General features: G+C 39.6%; 1 protein-coding gene across 3 annotated transcripts in view; it reads right to left on the bottom strand.

Moving 5' to 3' along the window:
• DOCK8 (dedicator of cytokinesis 8) overlaps positions 1-21,984 on the bottom strand; it is a gene marked incomplete at its 5' end in the record, with an annotated part of 223,166 nt that overhangs the window by 113,836 nt on the left and 87,346 nt on the right. For all 3 annotated transcript variants that reach the window (XM_079707127.1, XM_079707126.1, XM_079707128.1), the window contains 7 exons: positions 357-487; positions 2,616-2,775; positions 6,140-6,220; positions 9,468-9,617; positions 11,590-11,656; positions 15,663-15,748; positions 20,090-20,302. In XM_079707127.1, the coding sequence (XP_079563253.1) occupies positions 357-487; positions 2,616-2,775; positions 6,140-6,220; positions 9,468-9,617; positions 11,590-11,656; positions 15,663-15,748; positions 20,090-20,302 (888 nt within the window). The remainder of the gene's footprint in view (positions 1-356; positions 488-2,615; positions 2,776-6,139; positions 6,221-9,467; positions 9,618-11,589; positions 11,657-15,662; positions 15,749-20,089; positions 20,303-21,984) is intronic.

Consider the following 21,984-nt stretch of genomic DNA (forward strand, 5'->3'; position numbering starts at 1 on the left):
ATTTTAGCCAGACTGTTTTCATAGCCTAATAAATGAATTGACCATGATAGTTCAAATAGAATAGTTTGTATTAATGGGAACCAGTCCTTCTCTCAATTAAAAGGGCTAACGTTCATTTAGCACTTGTTATATTCCAGGCACTCTGAGAAGAGCTTTACACGTCTCATGTCATCGAACCCTCCCAAAAGCCACATCAAGCAAGTGCCATCATCCCTGTTTTGTAGATAATGAAACCGAGGCTTGGTGAGGTTGACTAACTTGTTCTCTTAGTCACTGCATATACTCCCCCTCTGGGCTCCAGCACTCATGCCATTGTGAGGAGACAAAGCCAGACACACTGTAACATGAAGAGATACCTGCTTGAAGAAGCTGTTAATGGTCAAGGTCTTGAAGTTGGATCCAACCCCATTCTCATCCAAGGAGAAGGCTCTTTCAGAAAGTCTTCGAGATTGGGACAAAGTTTTCCGCTCACCCACAGAGCCTTTCCCTTTAAGGAAAACAATTGTCATTCTAAAGTTTGCCTTTCTGTTTGAATATATAGCAGTTATTAACTTTACCGTATGTAAGATATGTTGAAGCTCACTGAAGGAGAACACTGAACACGGCCATTCTTGTTTTGCATGACAATTTCCCTCCCCTGATCCCTGTTCTTAGACCCCCCTGTTGGAGCCCCTAATCCTCCTCTGATCATAGTGAGAGCCCATGAGCAACCACAGTGCCCTCCCACGTGGCGATCAAGGTAGCAGGAGTCCAGAACTGCAGCCAGAGCAGGGTCTGGCTAAATAATAAGCTTTATTTAGTCAACAGTGTTTAGTTTTGTTTTATTTTTATATTTACATTCCACTGGAAGAGGCATGTACTCAAATGCCCCTGCAGGCATTTGGGATTGTGGCCCAAACATGCTACGTACAGGTCAGCCTGAGTACATCCTGGATCTGAGCTTTCTTCTGCTCTTGCTGTGTGGACCAGGCAGCAGAACTGAGTTTCTGCCTTGGCCAAACTGCCTAATGGTAATTAGAACTGAGTCACACCCAAACCTGAACCGTGATACTCTGCTTAGTTATTTCTTACCCCTTTTGAGATTTAGGTGAGGATTTTGTTACTTTAATACTGCAAAACTCAGGGGTTCTGTAGTGAATGGTCAAATTGCATACAACTGTAATATTTCAATCCTGTCTTTGAACATTCTCTTACCCTTAATTCTTGTCATAATGCTGAACTGGAGCTTCCTGCTACCACTGAGCCACCTAAACTTGCCATGCTGCCTCAGTATAATACACTACATCTTTTGGTTGCTTCTTAAAAATCAGCCTCTGTAGTCAGGTTAATTTCTCCTTGACCCAGAGATGACTGAGGACTCAGCAAGCTCTATGCCTTAACTACGTAGTTTATGTGTCCTTTAAGCTCTATGCAGAACTCTTTCAAATAAGGCTACCTGGGTCTACATAGAAATTAGCATTAAAAAAAACCACACACACATATTGTGGTGTGAATGTTGGGATGCACTAAAATGAGATTTTTATTTTTATGTTTATTTTTATTTTTTTTTGCGGTATGCGGGCCTCTCACTGTTGCGGCCTCTCCCGTTGCGGAGCACAGGCTCCAGACGCGCAGGCTCAGTGGCCATGGCTCACGGGCCCAGCCGCTCCACGGCACGTGGGATCTCCCCGGACCGGGGCACGAACCCGTGTCCCCTGCATCGGCAGGCGGACTCTCAACCACTGTGCCACCAGGGAAGCCCTGAGATCTGTTTTTGATAAATCAGCAATAACCCGGGAGTTCTGACTGGTAATTATGCATCAATAACTCCAGGATAGCAGCAGCAATAACAAAATACCTTTTCCTCCATTCCTCTGGTAAAGGCAACATTTCAGAAGTGGCAGAGCTTAGGAATGCATGAGAAACTTCCCAAGAAATGTGACTGGAGACATAAATATTTGCTGGATACAAAGACATTTTAAAAAACAGAAATTCTGCCACAGGTGAGGGGTGATATACTTGCAAACTCTGTAACCCTCTTGGATAGTTCCATACCCAAACTGTTGAGGAAATTAATAATTCAGATCAAGGGTTAGGTAATGAAAAAGAGAAATATGCTAAATAAATCAGAACAGTAACTAAATATTCTTTTGGCATCCACTTTTTTCATTTGCCCTTGGCAAAATAAACTTTAAGGAACTGGAAATTTTGATAGAAACCAGAGTTTTTCACTTTGAAGCTCTTGCTTTTCTTATATTTAGGAGCCAACCATGGTGCCTTTGTTTAACACACTACAAACTATATTATTATATTTTCTTGTTATTTTCAAGAATTTTACTTTTAAGAAGAGATGGCCACTGAAAATTAACTCTTTAAAGTGTCAAACTGTACAGAAAATTCCAACCAAAAACCTTACTATATTTAAACTTCACAAAGTTCATTGTAATTGTCTTGGGGATCGCTGTCCAATCAAGCATTTGTATTCCAGTCTTAATCATGTTTCATCCTATTCACCTCCTTCTTCCTGCCCACTCCCCCCACCTTACTGCACCCCCAACCCCCCAACAATCAGCAGCTGACCTCAGAGTTGGTACATTGGGGAGCCCTTCCCTTCACACCACAGTTGAAAAGCTTACCAACCGTGGACTCCACATCAGTTACCTCCCTGTCGAGGGTAGAGACATTGAAGAAACTTGCTAAGCTTATGGGAGCCCAGGCAAAGGGCATCCGGTATTTCCCCAAACGTTGGCAGAAGGATTCAGCTTGAAGTTTTAGTTTTTCAATCTTTTCTTTACTCTAGAGGAAAATGGAAAGAGACAGCAGAAACAAACAATATGGCACAACATCACTCTCAATGGTGAAAAACTGAAAGCATTTCCTCTAAGATCAGGAACAAGACAAGGGTGGCCATTCTCACCACTATTATTCAAGATAGTTTTGTAAGTTTTAGCCATGGCAATCAGAGAAGAAAAAGAAATAAAAGGAATCCAAATCGGAAAAGAAGAAGTAAAACTGTCACTGTTTGCAGACAACATGATTCTATACTTAGAAAATCCTGAAGATGCCACCAGAAAACTACTAGAGCTAATCAATGAATCTGGCAAAGTAGCAGGATAAAAAATTAATGCACAGAAATCTCTTGCATTCCTATACACTAACAACAAAAAATCAGAAAGAGAAATTAAGGAACCACTCCCATTTATCACTGCAATGAACAGAATAAACCTACCTAAGTAGGGAAAAGACCCGTGCAGAAAACTATAAGACACTGATGAAGGAAATCAGATACAAACAGATGGAGAGATATACCATGTTCTTGGATTGGAAGAATCAACGTTGTGAAAATGACTACACTGCCCAAAGCAATCTACAGATTCAATGTAATCCCTATCAAATTACCAATGGCATATTTCACAGAACTAGAACAAAAAAGTTTATGATTTGTATGGAAACACAAAAGACCCCGAATAGCCAAAGCAATCTTGAGAAAGAAAGACAGAGCTGGAGGAATCAGGCTCCCTGACTTCAGACTATACTACAAAGCTACAGTAATCAAGACAGTGTGCTACTGGCACAAAAATAGAAATATAGATCAATGGAACAGGATAGAAAGCCTAGAGATAAACCCACGCACATATGGTCACCTTATCTTTGACAAAGGAGGCAAGAATATACAGTGGAGAAAAGACAGCCTCTTCAATAAGTGGTGCTGGGAAAACTGGACAGCTACATGTAAAAGAATGAAATTAGAACACTTCCTAACACCATACACAAAAATAAACTCCAAGTGGATTAAAGACCTAAATGTAAGGCCAGACACTATCAAACTCTTAGAGGAAAACATAGGCAGAACACTCTATGACATAAATCACAACAAGATCCTTTTTGACCCACCTCCTAGAGTAATGGAAATAAAATAAAAAATAAACAAATGGGACCTAATGAAACTTAAAAGCTTTTGCAGAGCAAAGAAAACCATAAACAAGGCAAAAAGACAACCTTCAGAATGGGAGAAAATATTTGCAAACGAAGCAACCGACAAAGGATTAATCTCCAAAATATACAAAGCAGCTCATGCAGCTCAATATCAAAAAACGATTCAGTCAAAATATGTGCGTAAAACCTAAACAGACATTTCTCCAAAGAAGACATACAGATTGCCAACAAACACATGAAAAGATGCTCAACATCACTATTCATTAGAGAAACGCAAATCAAAACCACAATGAAATATCACCTCACACCAGTCAGGATGGCCCTCATCAACAAATCTACAAACAATAAATGCTGGAGAGGGTGTGGAGAAAAGGGAACCCTCCTGAACTGTTGGTGGGAATGAAAATTGATAGAACCACTATGGAGAACAGTATGGAGGTTACTTATAAAACTAAAAATAGAACTACCGTATGATCCAACTACTGGGCATATACCCTGAGAAAACCATAATTCAAAAAGATACATGTACCACAATGTTCATTGCAGCGCTATTTACAATAGCCAGGACATGGAACCAACCTAAATGTCCATCAACAGATGAATGGATAAAGAAGATGTGGCACATATATTCAATGGAATATTACTTAGCTATAAAAAGGAATGAAATTGACTTATTTGTAATGAGGTGGATGGACCTAGAGTGTGTCATACAGAGTGAAGTAAGTCAGAAAGAGAAAAACAAATACTGTATGCTCATGCACAAATATGGAATCTAAGAAAACAGTACTGATGAACCCAGTGGTAGGGCAGGAATAAAGACACAGACATAGAGAACGGACTTGAGGACATAGGGGGATAGGGGAAGCTGGGATGACGTGAGAGAGTAGCATTAACATATATACACTACCAAATGTAAAATGGATGGCTAGTGGGAAGCTGCTGCGTAGCACAGGGAAATCAGCTCAATGCTTTGTGACGACCTAGAGGGGTGGGATAGGGAGGGTGGGAGGAGATATGGGGATATATGTATACATATAGCTGATTCACTTTGTTGTACAGCAGAAACTAATACAACATTTTAAAGCAATTATACTCCAATAAAGATATAAGAAAAAAGAAAAACCAATATGGCACCAGCACCAAGTCAACTGCCTCTGCCATGGATATGACAGCCATCTCCAAAATCCCTACCCTACTGATTAAAAAGAGGGAATGGGCAGAAAAACAACACATCTCAGGCCAGAAGTCCAACTGATAAGGAAATACAGAATAGAAAAGGAGGAATTTAAAGAATTAAAGAAAGCCTACATTCAATTATTAAATATACCTTCAGCTAAACAAACAAACAAGCAAACAAAAAACCCAAAAGTATTGGGGCTTATTATACTACCTAATCAACAAGTACCTCTTTTAGGTGCTAGCTACACTAGATTCGCATGAGAGAATCTTGGGATGAAAAGTTTTGTACATCATCTCTATCAAGCTCTTAAGAGAGCCTGTTTTTCCAAAGTTGTCTTGGAAGATTCCAGAAAGATCTATAAGGGTTCCTAACAACCTCCTTATTAGGTTGACAACACTTCCAAGGTAATCATTCTAAGTTCAGGATAAAAGGTAGATTTAAAAAAGCAAGTTATCTTGAGTTCAATAAATCTTACTTGAAATTTATGAGTCTGCAGTAGGATGCTGTTGGGCAAGTCTTATTCCAAAAAGGCCATGTTTTAAAAATTATGTTGGAAACTTTTGCAAATGGGTGCTGAGAAGAGATGTCCTTTTCATGGCTCAGTACCTATGTTGTACTAATAAATTTATGATGTACAGCAGTCTCAGCTAATGTCCAAATATCCAGATCAGAAAGGGTGGTGGCCCATGCTGTGGAGGAAGCTAGGGGAGCTGTGGCACTGTTCAGTTTTGTGGGGTGTCTGTGGCCTTCCCAACCGAGTCCAGGCCTCAGAACCAAGACAACAGGACGCGTTTTTGCCCTAGTCAAGTTTTGTAATTAGACATTGGTGTGTACATCATCATTTGCTGAGTTTAATAGTTTATTTCTTTAAAAAGTTGTCATTGATGAAGTTTCCCTTCCTTATTTTGTTTGAATATAATTTATTAGTGCTTCATATGGGGACACATTATGGACTAAACTCCATTAACTATTTTATGGGAGACTTCTGAAAAACGTCTGCTTATTCTAAAATGTTACCATTTAGCAATACTCAAAATAGCATACCTTTCCACCATCACTTTCTTTGATAACCATGTAGGGTTCTGCACAGTCTCCAATCTCTCCCTGCTGAAGGACTTTTTCAATCTACCAACAAAAATAATATTAAAACAAAGTGCGTGAATTACATTTGTATAATGGAATCTATGCAACCATCAAAATAGTGTCTTATGACAATATTTGATGACATCAGATGTCCATAATATATGTTTTTTGATTTAAAAAATTAGTACGAAGAGTATTATACAGTTTTGTAAAAAAAATCATAAAGGCATATTAAAAGGACGATAGATACACAGCAAATATTAATAGTATTTGTCTTTGTATGGTGGGATTATGTACTATCTTTATCTTCTTCCTATTGCTTACATGTATTTTCTGTTTTTAAACAATAAACATGTATTATGCCTATAATAAAAAATACAATAAAAGTTATTTTTTAATACAAAACCCACGAGACATATGTAGGATGTGAATAGCTCATTTTGTTTATTATTGCTTACAATGAAAAAAGAGATATGACCTCTGTGAAAGTCAGGTTGGGGACTAAAACCTTCCACAAAATGAATAAATGAACAGAATAAATTATCTGTAATTGTCTCCCTTGTATTTCCTATTAGGGCTGCTTCTCTGGATTTAACAGACTTGGAAAGGAACTTGAAAGCAGTAGGATGGTAGAGCTTCTCACTTTGCTAACTGGCTAGTAATATGAATTACTACTGTCAAGCATCATCTTCCATCTTGCTTCAAGTGAAGGACCTGGCTGGCCATAAATCTAGGCACCATGTTTAAGAGAAAAAAAAGCAGAAATTTAAAATTGTCTAACCCTCTGCTCAAAGAAAATTTAATTTAACTTATATGTGGAAGAGAAAAACAAATGGATTTAGTCCCATTAGTCTGTGTTATTAGTTGAGATAATCCTTGAAGAAGAAGTTTGGGTCAACATATCCTAAAAGGAACACATTCTTAACAGGCATTATCAATTAGGCACAAAGTATTTAAACCAGAAACACCCAAGTGATGGACGGTGTTTCATGGAATTTCAAACGAAATGGCATGGGGCTGCTCAATGAACATCTGTCTCAAGGAGACTGCAAGCATTAAGTCTCTCGTCTCACAGAGGAACTTAAAAACCCCTTCCCACTGCCATAGCCTGAAGACAAGGCTGATCCTCCTGAGAGATGCACCTGGTTGAGGCCATGGACACATAACACTCGAGGTAGAGACTAACCCATTTTCCTGTTAGTCAGCGATCATTCACCTATTCACTTGTTCAAAAAACATTTGTTGAGTCCTTTCTATAGGGTAGCTGTTGGGGAGCCAAGGTGGTGAACAGGATAAGCCTGGTCCCTATCCTCCTGAAATTTATGGTCGGGAGTTTATACAGCAAATTGGAAAGAAGCTAATTTTTCCATGAGGTCAGTGGATAGAAATGTGGTCTTTAAAATGAACTTTAAACAGAGATAAAGAACCTTTTCATTAGAATCCTGAAGCAAAGAATGGGAATGCCATGACTTTGCATCTATATCATGGAACCCACAGGAGAGGGATCTCCAGAATTTGGAAGGAGGATCCAGATTCGACCAGATCAGCAGGTACTATTCCCTTCACCGAGTTGGCTAACTTCAGGTACTTTGCGAGAAGGAGCTGCCGGCTGCTATGAGAGCCTACTATATGGTCCTTCAGGATTGATATGTAAAAGAAATGCCTGAGTCCTCATAACCATGGCAGGTAGGGGAAAGGGGCATATCAGAATTGCCTGGAAATTTCTTTAAGGTAAAGAGGCTACCCTCAGCCCTATTTAGAGGGAAAGAAGCAACAACTGTGGTATTACAATAAAGAAAAACAAATCAGAAGCAAACCAGGGACTGTCTTACTGAGTAGATTTAAATTTCTTAACTCTATCCAGACAATTTAGAGAATGTTTATCACTGCCAAATGAATGCATTTATACATCTGAAAATTTTGGAATATACTTAGTAAGTAAGTAAATAGTCACCCATAGGTAACCACTGATATTTAGCAGACTGCCATGGGTTACCCAAAATAAAGTCATCCACTGAGAATTGGAATTGGAAGTAAAATTTGGATCTATGGAACTGGTATTGGCTTCTTTGATTTCCCAGGCTAGAGTGAATTTTCAAAGTAACTGCAAGCTGCTACAGCTTGCTAGTGTGGACTTTAAGCTAATTTTCCTGTATGTCTAAGTAATAGTGCAATGAAAAGGACACACATTAAGTTTGACAACAACAGATGTGTCTTTTCAGCAATAGAATTTTAACTCTATTTTCCAGAAACTTAAATGTTCCCTTCAAGCTATAATGACCTTTCAGAATTTTTGTAAAACAGTGTAAAGGGAGCTAGAATGGAAGGACATCTGCCTCTTGTTAAGTGACCTCCACATCACCTGAAGTTTTTGGAACCTGTATGCTACTCTCATGGGATCATGGGGGAATCAATGAGATTATGGACATAAAACATTGTGCTAACTAGAAAATGTCCCAATCCTAGAATGCTGGGTGTACATGAAATTAAAACACCAGGACTTTTTTTTTTTTAATTTGAGGGTAAAGAGTCAATGAGACTAATTATTTGGCTTAAAGTAGATAAAATACTCAATGTTTGCTGTTAACTTCTAACCAGCCATTTTGGTGTGTAGAGAAAGTCTCTGGTTTTCTTACATCAGCAAAGAGTACAACCTAGAATGAAAGGTCTTTCCACTTAGAACTGCCCGCAGATTTTGACTCTCACTAGACATACTCAGTCTGTGAGATGGTGATGAAAAGGGAGAGTGAAGCTTGGACTCTATAACCCACACCTCAAACTGTCAGAGCCTGGATTTTCGGACATTTAACTCTGGGCCTTTAGAAAAATGTGAACATGATTAGGAGACTCTGTCTGAGATTTTTCTCCACAGCAGCATCCCAGAGCTGGATAGCTGAGGGTGTTTTCCTTGTCAGAAGGAACGGTGTCTATGCATGCCAGGTTTTATTCTGTAATCACAACTACTCATTGAGGGAGGTGTTATTATCTCCACTTTACAGATGAAGAAACTAAGTCTCAGAAAGGTTAGGTAATTGCCCAAAGTCATATAGCTACTAAGTTGCAAAGCCAGGACTCAGACCTAGGATTGTTTGACTCCAAAACCCATAGTCATTCTAGTACCCAACTCAATTTGCTTTTAAAGGAAAAGGAGTAAAGTTAAGAGGGAAACAAAGCGAATCTCACAGAGGACATGTAATATTTTCTGATACCTCTTTCACTCTAAACGTTCACTGGGAGTAATGCAACAATGAGAACATCAGACTGTGCAAATCAGATTGTGTTGAACTACCTTGACTACTAGGTAGATGTCCGAGGATGGATAGGTGACTGAGAATACTGCAGATCTTGCCTGACTGGATGTGGCAACAGAGGGCGTGTGAGCACGCAGAAATCCTTTGAATTGGTCAGAGTTCAGGTCACAGTGAAAATTTTCTGAGATCTGTAAATGAGTGGCAAAATGAAAAATGAGTTATACCTATTGTTCTCATGGTCTAAACATGTTAATAAAAAAAGTGGAAAAGAAAAACCCACCAAGTTTCACCAAAGAAATAAGTATAACCGTAGACCTGGTTTATGACTAGTGGCTGCTAGAAAATCTGATACATATTTTGTTACAGTCTCTAGATATTTCTGAGTCATTTGAGAGATGTTCTTTGAAACATTAAAATTTTTATTAACCCACCAGTATCTCCTGAATTTCAGTGATGTGCTAGGTACTGGATTGAAGAAAAGCAAGGCATTACTTTGGCTCTCAATTAGTTTACAATCAAGAATGAGGGAAAAGGCAAATGCATACTAACTACAGTAAGAGCAAAATATAAGTGATCACACGCATACAAAAAAGTGCTGTGGAAGTTCCCGAGGGTGAGAGGTCACATCCAGTTGGGGGCATGGGGAATGCTTTCCATGGGGGAGGCATGTGAGATGGATAGGCCTTGGAAGAAGGTTCCACCAAGCAGAGCTGGAGGGGGACTGTGTACCAGGGAGAGAGTGCACCACAGATATCTCAGAGGCTGGAACACGTGGAGTGACTTTAGTTAACATCAAGGAGCCTGGCTTGACTCTGCCTAGGCTCTCGAGGGAAAGAAAGCAGATGAGAGCCATCCTGAAGAAAGCCGGGCATGGAAGCTGAAGAATTTGTTTTTAATTTGCAGGTAGTGAGGATCCATTAAAGATTTCAAGCAAGAGCATGTCACGATGAGTGCTCCTGAGCTCACCGGTGCAGTGTTACTTAAGAACCACTGTAGAGTTGGGTTTCCCCTTCATCACTAATAGATTTACAGCCAAGAAGTGGCTCCCAGGCAGAGACTACATTTACCAGCCTCCCCTGTAGAGTTAGGAGTGAGCATGTGACTAGATTCTTTCCAGTGAATTGCGAGCACAAGTGATGATGTATCTAACTTCCAGGCTCCAACACCACCCCACACCCCCACCAGCTTTTCCCCTTTTTCCGGGGGCCGTAGTGGCAGTGACAAGAGTGACTGGGGAGGGCACATATTGAAGATGGAGGAGACACTGCCACTTGGGTTCCCGAATGCCTGAGTGGAGCAGACCACTGTTGACCCCACACCTTCCTACTCTGGATTGTTAGGAGACAAAGGCAGAAAATTCTCCTTCTTCTAGCCACGGGTTCTCCATATGTGGCCCCCTGACCAGCAGCTTCAGCATCACCTGGGGACCTGTTCAAAATGCAGATTCTTAGGCCCCATCCAGATTTACTGAATCAGAAACTCTGGGGGGGTGGCCACCATCTCTTTTAGCAAGCCCTCCGGGTGATTCTGATGCCTGTGCAAATCTGAGCTTTAAACCACTGTAAACCATTTAAACCACTTAAACCATTAAACCACTTTAAACCATTTAAACCATTCAGCTTTAAACCACTGAATGTGTGTGTGGGAGGTTGACCAATACAAATCTTAGTGATTATTAATATTTATTCAAAATATACACACTTCCTTAACTACTGAATGGTTATGGGTAGAGGGGCAGAAACGTCTCCTCTGGTTTTGCTATTTGTGTCCTCCTCTAGGAGTTACAAAATGACTAAACATTAAGACATTCATGGAGAAATCTTTTCAATTAAAAGCACAATATACTTGCACTGGGCTTGTTATAGCCGTGTTTACATTGCTTTGTTTTATGTGTAACCCCATATGTCACTATTTCACTTCTCTATCTCAGCCAGGCTACCACCTCCAGCCGACTTTCTCGTAAAGGTTCTTCAAAGAACATAAATTCCCAGGTCACTTCTTTAAAAACTGCAAAGGCAATAGAACTGGACATATCAAAGGTCATTTGCTTTCAAATCTGACGTGGTTTTCTTACATAGAAGTGAGATTTAAAAACATGAAACCCAAGACAATGAACAAAATGCGATGCCCTCAGGGTTGGGCTATATTTTGCCGTCTTACCTTTTTCCTTTCTTTAACATCGTAGAGGGCAATGCTGGCAAACAGAGGCTCAATTTCAATCTCAAACCTGTCAAAGAAAGAGAGAAAAACATATAGTTTTAACTTAGATAATTCTGAATTTTCTGAAAGTGCCTGGATATATAATCTGGTTAAAAATGTAAGTTGAGGCTTCCCTGGTGGCGCAGTGGTTGAGAGTCCGCCTGCCGATGCAGGGGATACGGGTTCGTGCCCCGGTCCGGGAAGATCCCACATGCTGCGGAGCGGCTGGGCCCGTGAGCCATGGCCGCTGAGCCTGTGCGTCCGGAGCCTGTGCTCCGCAACGGGAGAGGCCACAACAGTGAGAGGCCCGCGTACCAAAAAAAAAAAAAGTAAGTTGTTTTCACAAGTATTTGGGTAGCTCTATGCATGTGAGAATCACACTGGAATGTTAATGGAGAAATATGGGAGGTTCATGGGAAAACTCCTAATCATTTGAGATCATAGTGGATGGTACATTCTCCCCAAAAGTGCTTGCTGGTGACCCTGCAATAGAGAGTGGGTGGAACAGATCCTTGGTCTGATCCAGTATGGCACTTCTTACCATTGTAGTTGCTGTGTTTTCAGAGGATTGAGTCTCTGTCTTAGCTAAAGGTCTTGTTTACAGTTTACAGATTACTGCCAGAATAGAAAGCTCTATTATTCAATTTTAAGGGCTGGGGCTTTTCAGCTAGTACAAAAAAGAAAGTTCAGTTGCTTTTCTTTAGGTTAGGTTATGATGTGTGTGAATATCTGGCCCGTCCTAACTCCACTGCCAGGGTAGCTGCTGACCTGAGGTGGAGGGAGGGGACTGAGCACTGCTGATAAACACTGAGGTGTGTGGATCCAATGAGAGCTGGAAAGAGCAGCTCTCATATGGCCCTAATTGCCAATTCCCCCGGAAATGGTGGGTTTGAAGAGAGGGCATCCCCAAAGCATAATCCTGCCACACGTTATAGGATGCACATGGAGCAGAGATGTTCACCTTCCAAATTTCTCAGGTTAACAATCCATGATACTGCCAGCTAAGAGCCCTACTAATCAGGCCCTGGATCACTGTTATTGCAGAAGTCAGGTAAATTTGGTCAAATTTTGTTTCAAGGCATATGTGAGAGGATGGCCTTATCATTGGATAGCTTTGTCTAAAAAGAGGACTTTTGAAGAAGAATATTTGGGCAGAGGTAACCACAGACAAGAGTGAGTTGGTCAAATGGCACTTTTGGAAATGAGGCAGTAAGGCATGAGGGCAAATTCATAGGGCACTGAGTCAGACAGACCTGGGCTCTGTTCCCTCTCCCACTGTTTGCTAACTCTGGGATCTTAATCAGGTTACTTACTTTTCCCAGTTGCATTTATTTATCTGTAACATGAGGAAAGGACACCTGCTCTTCCCATTCCCTAGGATTGTTGTAAGCATTGTGAAAGATAATGTGTGTGAATATGCTTTATAAACAATGTCAAGGAGCACCATTATCCACAGTAGCCAGAAGGTGGAAGCAAACTCAGGTGTCCATCAAGGGATGAATGGATCAATAGAATGTGGTATATGCATACAATGGAATATTATTCAGTCTTGAAAAGAAAGGAAATTCTGACACATCCTACCATATGGAAAAATGTTGAAGACACTGTATAAGTGAAATAAACCAGTCACAAAAGGACATGCATTATATAATTCCACTTATATGAGGGAATGGTGGGAGAGAAAAATGGGAATTATTGTTAAGTGGGTACAAAATTCCAATTTGAAGAGGTGAAAAGAGTTCTGGAGATGGATGGTGGTGATAGGTGTACAACAGTGTGAGTGTACTTAATGCCACTGAAACACCACTAAAAATGGTTGTGATGGCAAATTTTACATTATGCATATTTCACAAATAAAATTTAACATTATTAAATTTTTACTGTTCATATTTAAACATTCTAGGTTTACCTATAAGAACTTGCTTTCTTTTATCCAGTTTATTTAAAGTAGTGAAAGACAGGATGATCTCTGGTTCCTCTCCCCTATTGCAGGCATATGTTGGTATGAATACTATTTAAGATACTGGAGTAGGTCAAGTATACATTGAGCAAACACTGTGATTCTACTTAATTTCTGCTTTGGCAGTTTTGGGGAAAAATAACTAGAAACTACACTTCACAATCTTCATCAAGAGAAATCCAAGTGACTCAATTTTTTTTTAATAATATTACATGACTATCTTAGTGACCACGTGTTACCACTTGTGAGAAGAGCTACCATTTATTTATGGAAAACATCTAGGAGCCTTAGTGTCATGCATCACAGGGAAGAATTCCTCCAATCCCAAAGGGCATAGTTGCTGTATCTGATGAGCTTCCTGTGGTGGGTGGGTGAGTGCCTCAGGCAATAGGGTGGATTTCCTGAACAATGAATGCAGAGGGAGACCGATCAGCCACTTCTACTCAGTCCTCCTGCTGAAGGGCTAGGAGGTTCCCCATTCCGGGTCAGCTCGGAAGGGCTAGAGTTTGCCTTTCTGTACCCATTGCTTGATACAGAGCTCACTTATCGGCCGCTCATCTCCGTGTACAAGACAAAATGTCCGAACTGCTCCCCCCATCCTACTGGTAGAACTGGCTTAAGGAGGGTGTTACAACATCAAGAGATCTCCACACTTGTGTAAGCAGTCATGCTGGCTTGTGTTCTGAGCAGAGAATTCGGGAGGCTCCGCAATAGAATCAGAAATTTATGGCAAATAGGAACTTTGAGATCTGGTCTCACTACTTCATTTACAAGAACTCAAAATCCTAGAGAAGTCCCCAGGGCTGAAACATAGTCTTGAATCCAGAATCCAAAGGCTCTAATTGCAAATCAGGTGCTGCCTAAGGGGTCCATGAATTGACTTCAAGAGATGGATGACCTTCCTAATAGGGTATGAAAAAATGTTATGCTTATGAACTTTTGCCTTGGTAGAGCATTCACAACTTAATATTTTCAAAAGAGCCTATGAAGAAGTGGAAGAACTAATTCTCTAAAGCAGCAGTCTGCAAAGAGGAAAGGGAGGCAGGCAAGCACTCCAGGGGGTAGGCAAGACAATCCACTGGAATGCAGGAAGAAAATACTATAATTTATTTTTATTTATTGAGTTCATCCTTCAAAATGCCTCATTTATGTATGTTTTATAATATAATATTTAATAAACAAATACAAAATGAATACACACATGCAGAGGATGTGTGACTTCTAAATACAATAAAAAAGTATGGAAACAATTGCTTTAAAGCAAATGTGGCCCATGAGATGAATCCAGATTTCAGACATGTTCTTTTTGAAACGTGTGGTACTTAAGAAGGAAATGAGAAAATATTTAAGAAGTCAGGAAATTATGCAGAAAAATCTGGATTTCTAGCTTCTCTTAAAAAAAAAATCAGACAATTGACCAAAATGGGCTTGTTTACTTGGATGGCAAGAATTGACCCTAGCCAGTAGTGGGTGCCCCGTTGAGATAGTTTGCTGCAGTCCCCACTACTCTATATTGTCCACTGGCACTGAGACTGAGTTTTAGTTGCATTTTTCATTGTGTTTTAACAGTGGTGTGCTGGTAAATGTTTAACAAACAAGCCTCTAAAAAAAAAAAAAAAAAGGCTCTAATTTGTAGCATTTTCTGAGTTCAGTGTTGTAAATACTTCCACCATTTCACTATGGCCAATTTCAAGCTACCAACGTGACTTCACTGAATAAAGAGTTGGGAAGAGAAGTATACAATCAGCTCTCAGGAGTTAGAGTGGACTCCAGCACACCATTGGCTTTTACCGTTATTTTTCTTAATGTAGGCCACTTCACTCAATTAATTACCTACATGCCTAACCTTAGTGTTTTGCCTTCCCTGTCATAGAAGAATGACTGTCAAAGGCTTGGCAGGATTAGATTCTGGGAATAGCTGACTCCAAACTCTGCTCTTTCTACTACCTCACAGGGCACTGTTAAAAGTGTGTTGGGGGTCCTCCCCGATTCAAGCTCTGATGGTAAAGACACAGTCTGTATTTGAAAGGCAAGACAGACCTCAATGTAGTGATTAGTGTCTGCTCATACTTACTTCAGGGTCAGCAACTTGACCAATATTCTGTTGCCCAGATGTTCCTTAGGACAGTCTGGTACCGGACGTATTTCCACAGCATCCTCCTATTGTTAATCACATTGTAAAAGAAATCAGTAGTGAATTCCCATGAAGAGTTCCAGTTGAAGTTAACTCGGGGAAGGGAAGGCTGCTAGCCACCATGCAAGGCAGCTTGCATTTGCTTTATTTCTAATTGCAGAATAACACATTGACTTTTACAAGAGAGTTTACTATCCAACCCCTACGCTTCAAAGTCAGCATTTACAGCAAACATTTTCTCCTTTCAGAAAGCCAAGCATTTAAGACAAAGAGACTGAGGGAGGAAGGAAGGAAATGTGAACATGGATATGGCTTAGTAACATCCACCAGATGGCAATGCAAAATCTTATACTTATTGTTGACTTTTTTTTTTTTTTGGCTGGCTCTAAGGACACAGAATATTTCTCCTGCCAAAGGCTTTACTTGTAAATATGTGAGTTTCAGATTGGAGATCTGAGTCAGAACAGTTCACCTGAGGCTGTAAACCATTAAAACTATAATACAGTGTCTTTCTCGGTTTACTGTTTTCTTAAACAGATGATAGAGATGTGGGGTTGAATTTGTAGGTTCTAAATAGACATGTCCAGCTAGAACTTGCTAAAGTTCTAAGTATAGAGAAGCTTAGTAATGACAAATTTAAGAGATACGTCTGTCTATTTTACTACATAGGGACCAAGGGACTTAAAGGGAAGTATCAAGTTCCTGTTGTAACTTTTAACATTCAAATGTGAACTATCACAGTATCTTAAGTATAGTCATGCATGCAAAGATCAACAGTGCAAGTTTCCCTGAGAACTTTAATTCTTGCTCTTGTAGTAGGCTATACAAACTCTGATGAGTGGTCTGCAGCTCACAAGGGTGCAACAAATAGAGCCATGTCTAATTGTATTTTCCTGGGCTATAAATGATATCCCAAATACCCCACAGCAACCAGAAGAATTTTAAAATTCTGTTCCGATACCTACACTGAGCTGAAGTCTCTCAGAGCAAGCTGGAATTTTCAGGGTGATCAGAACAGACACATCTGAAAGGGAAGGGGCCCCTTATTGGAAAACAACCTCACCGTAAAGACACTCATGGGTTTCCAAGACTGCCTTTGGTCTGGATTCAGAGCTTTGGGATCCTTTTTAAAAAGCTTTTCACTTGGAAAATTGTAAACATATACAAAGGTAGAGAGAAGAATGTAATGAACCACATTTACCTCTCACCTAGCTTTAACAATTTCAACTCATGGGCAACTTGGTTTCATCTATACTCCCTCCTACTACCTTCCCCCATTCAGTGTTGGAAGCTTAGAAGCAAGGCCCCACATATCATATATTTTCATTTGTGAATATTTCAGTACAGATCTCTAAAAGATAAGGACTTTTTAAAAACACGTACCATAATACTATTATTACTTTTTAGAAATAATGTCCTATTGTCACGAAATACGTAGTCAGTTCCAAACTTCCCCAGCTCTCTCAGTTTTTTTTACAGTTAGTTTGTTAATCCAGGTTCCAAAGTCTACATATTCATATATTTGCTAACTCTAATCTATATGAATTTCTTGCACCTTTACAGTTATCTGAAATAAGAATGAATTGCCAATAAAGCAGAAGAGGAAATGTGAAGTTGTACTGGATACCTGTTGTTTTCCTCTTCCTGGGAGAAAACAGATAGATATTTACAATGAGAGAGAGAGAGAAAGAGAGAGAGGGAGAAAGGCAGAGAGAGAGAGAGAGAGAGAGATCGTAAGAGAGAAAGGGATAATATGAGAGATGATGTTCTTCCATCAGCTGACCCAATGGATCCTGAGGCCAATTCTACATCTGCCTACTTGTGATTTCATTATGTGAGCCAATAAGTCCCTACCTTTTTAAAAAAAATTCGTTTTTAGTTGGGTTCCATCACTTGCAACCAAAAGAGTCCTAATGCAAACTCCTCTACGATTTGGAGTATAGTGGCACCCTTTGTATGGATCAACACATAGGATGCCTTTTATAGAATCAGAGTGAATCAGGGAAAAAGCTCACCTCATAGAAGCTTGGTGGTTGAATTCTACTTTTGCATCCCCTGTATACTCAGTCATAATTTGGATGTAAGAGTTCACCTCTCTTCTTTTTTTCATTGGGAAATAAAGTAATAATAATATAAAATAATTTCACTAATGTGGTGTCAAAAAATTCAGCACTTGTAATCATTTCATGGTAGGCCAGAAAGTTACCCTTTTTTCTACAGGACTTTCTCTGGAGAAAGTACAAATTACAAGAACAAATGCAATTTCTCTGTGTACAACTCCAACACATTAAAGGGCTGGTATAGAAGCCCTCTAACATTTTAGACTTAGCAATTTCCAAATAAACTATACACTAATCACAAAGCATTCCTCTCCACTTAGTATGGCAGGCCCCATTAGGACATCCGCTAGATCATAACTTTTAGTCTCAATTGAGTTTCTGCATTGTTTAAAGACCATAAAACAAAATTCCTTCAAAATGGTCTATGATTCATCCTTGTAATCAAGCCTGGATATCCTCCCATTTAATCTCATGAAGGAGACTTTAATGAGCTGATGTCTCACTGGAAGTCTTCTCCTCACCCTTTAACTGTTTTCTCTCTACTTGTGTTCATTTTGGGTCTTTATTACCTTTTGGCACCTCCATCATGGAATTGGGAGGAAGAGGAATGCAAGTGAAGGTCATATCAGTCAGATATAATATTTCTCGACAAATTTGGTAAGAAGTTTTAAAGCTGTAGATGGAAACTGAAAAGTTACAAGATGTGATTGTTTATGTCATCTTTGGATTTCCATTAGGTGTGCTAATATACCAGGTAGCCATATATAGATAAATAAACAGTTAAACATAAAATTTGGAGTTAATGGGTTTGGATTCCCCATTCTATAATTCAATTTACCTGCTGTATCTTGAACAAGTTATTTAACCTCTCTGATTCTTACTTTGTAATCTGAAGATGGAGATGATAACACTGCCCACATAATTCATATTTATTTTTAATCTGCCTCATTCAGAAGAGGATTCGAGGCCCCTGACAATTAAAAAAAAGGATTTGAGGCCATTGCAAATAAAATAAATAGAAGAGAAAACCAAGGTGGTTGGAAAATAAGGATAAGAAAAAAAGAAAGCTGAAGTAAATTCAGGACACCAATAAGTAAGCCACCAGATTTAGTAGAGGTGAACAGAAATTTGACTCCAAGTAACGAATTTTGTGGAGCTGATTACAAGATGTGACAATCTCTAAGCATACACATTTTCTCAGTGGGAGCATAATTCTTCTTTGTCTGAAGGTTTGAGGGACAATTTTTTTTTGGATCCTCATTGAGGCAGGTGCTGCATGATGAGTAGGTCAATATCCTTAATAATATTTGCACAGTGGACATATCATATCAAATAACTGCTATTTCCCTTATTGTCTTTTTTTGCTGACCACTAGTAAGCTCATCGAAGGGCAAATAAGCAAACAATTCACAGGGGTGGGGGATTCACAAGGTGTGAGAGTGAGGCTCCCTGATGGTTTTGATTGATCCAAAGATCACATTTCAAATACTTAGAGGCATGGAAGGATGGCATATCTTTTATGCAAAATTTCCCTAAATCTTATTTCCTGCAACTCAGCTTTTAATAAAATTTGGACAGCAAAGATATATTGTGGCAATCCGTTTCTGGCAAGACGCAGAAATGTAGATATTCTGACATGCAGAACGGAAGACTATGAGCCTCTTGTAAAGGAGCCTGAACAGGCTTGAATAACGGTCATCCGCCATCCCATCCAAAGTGCCCCCAGGAGCGACCAAAGGCAAAGCCTAAATCAAGTTGTTTCAGGTCAGCTCCACTATATAGAGTGGACAATCAAGATCTGGGTGTTCTATGCATTGGGAACACAGCTATGATTATTTTTGACTGGAATGTTTTCAAAGCAGGTCTCTCTGGTTGTTCATAGAGACCATCCAACAAAAAACAAAAAATCTTAACAAAGCACTAACGAACATCAAGGATTAAGTAATACATGTATTGATAGATTAGCTGCAAAACACACCTTCAAGTAACTTAATGGTTTGACTGGCTGAGTGGGCTTACTGCATGTAGACCCTTGGAATGTTTTGAGGATTAAATGAGACAGTATCAGTGAAAGTGTTTTGTAAAGTGCTATGAAAATCCTAGTTGTTATTAAGGAACCTCATCTGTATGATTGATCAATAATTTGCTCTGCTGTTACACAGGCTTGCCTTAATGAAAAGAACAGCCCAGAAGTCACACAAGTAAGCATCCTGACATTACTATACAGTAATGACAAACAATAATATTTTCCTGGAGGCTCCCTGTGTCTTCATTGAAATTCTCCAGCATAAAGATGGTCACACCCACCTCATCCACTGATGGGTAAAGGGCAAAGAGCTCGGCATGCCGATTGGTCCTCCGGGCCTCCTCATTCTGCTTCTCAAAGTCCTCGGCACTCACTTGTTGCACGAGGTTTTTCAGCCGCAAATCAGGCTGCAGGCTGCGGAGGTCAAAGTCACAGGCAGTGATGGGGCCTTTCCCAGATACATCACACAGCACGTTCAAGTGGCAGGGGCCTGCCTGTGAAAAAAGACATGTCTTGGTGAGAGAGATCATGGGTCTAAAATGAGAACTAAAGGGTCTGGAATGTCTCAAGACTGCTCCAATGTGAGACTGCAGGGTTGGGTCTCAAAGAATTTCTGACAAGAATCACATCATAGCTTCCTGGACTGGGTATCCTATAATTAAATGTATCCTTCCTGCCTGGAAGCAGGTAATTAACTCATCAGATGTAGATACACCTGTTCTTGAGGAAAAGTTTGAAAACAGTTCTGTATTGCTGTTAGTTTGGGGCATGCTCTCTCCTGGAGATTGGGAGCCAAACCTCTTATGAACCTTACTCATGTCTTGTGCTCAAGCAGAACAGAACTGGAATAAGGTGTTTAAAAAAAGCAGAGACTGGACTGGGGAGTAAAGGGACCTCATCCTAATCCCAACTCCAGAGCTTGGCTTTCGAAACTGGAAAATAAGACGATCTGTGAGAAGCCTTCCAAATTAAATTTTATATAAACTCCAAAGCTGAATAGTATGTTTCCGAAGACAGAGATGTGGGCATGGGAACACTTTCCTACAGGACTGTAGTAGCAGTTACAGGAATAAACACCAGGAAAAAAAAAAAAAAAGAGCGTTTGCTATTCCAGCAGTATTCACTCAGCTGCAGTGTGTTTGAAAAAAACTGTCTTATTTCAGTCACAAAATGGCCACTTCATTCCACGAGAAATGTCCTGGAAATTGGGAAATGGATACCTAACTACAGACTTGGCAAAAAACATACAACCATAATCAAGAATATGTTGTAAGAATAATAGATGGATCTGTTATAAACACCTGTAAAATTTACGGTAAAATGTTATTCTCAAAATACTATTACATGAACATACTACTGTACAATATCTCCATAATACATATTTTTGGTGACATCTGTCTACCTCATAAAAGTGTTACTCTCCTAGATCATAAATTTTATCTAAACTGAATGTGTTAACAATAATCAATGGTAATAATTTAATTATTAATAGTTTTGTTCATCTTAGAATTTGTAAGATGCTTGGGAAACTGAATTGGATTTCCCAACACTCTTTAAAAGGATGTAAAGATGTAGATAGATAGATAAATAGATAGATAGATAGATAACTATTGATGTCTTTATCTATCTTCAGAATTTATTCTAAGGCCACAACTGGACAAGTGAGCAAAGATGTGAGGACAAGAGTATCTCTGGAACTCTGTAATAACAAAATAATAGAAACAACCTAAATGCCCCCCTCGAAAGAAACTTTTCAGATTAAGAGATTTTGGAACTTTCATACAGTGGAACATTAGGCAGTCATTAAAAAACAGAAAAATGTGCTGCCATTGGAAGAGAAAGATGATCACAGTATATTGTCTTGTTAATAAAAAAGAGGAAGTTATACAATATTGTATATAATATAATTTTTATGAAATATTATGTGTACCATGGATTCACATCATATATATATTTAACTTATGAAATTCAGGCATTTGGCCTCACAATTCCACTCAATAAGGTGCATAAAAATGATTGAAAAGGGCTTCCCTGGTGGCACAGCAGTTAAGAATCCGCCTGCCAATGCAGGGGACACAGGTTCGATCCCTGATCCAGGAAGATCCCACAGGCCGCGGATCAACTAAGCCCGTGTGCCACAACTACTGAGTCTGCGCTCTACAGCCCGCGAGCCACA

This window comes from Hyperoodon ampullatus (assembly GCF_949752795.1).
Source record: "Hyperoodon ampullatus genome assembly, chromosome: 6".
Lineage (NCBI taxonomy): Eukaryota > Metazoa > Chordata > Mammalia > Artiodactyla > Ziphiidae > Hyperoodon > Hyperoodon ampullatus.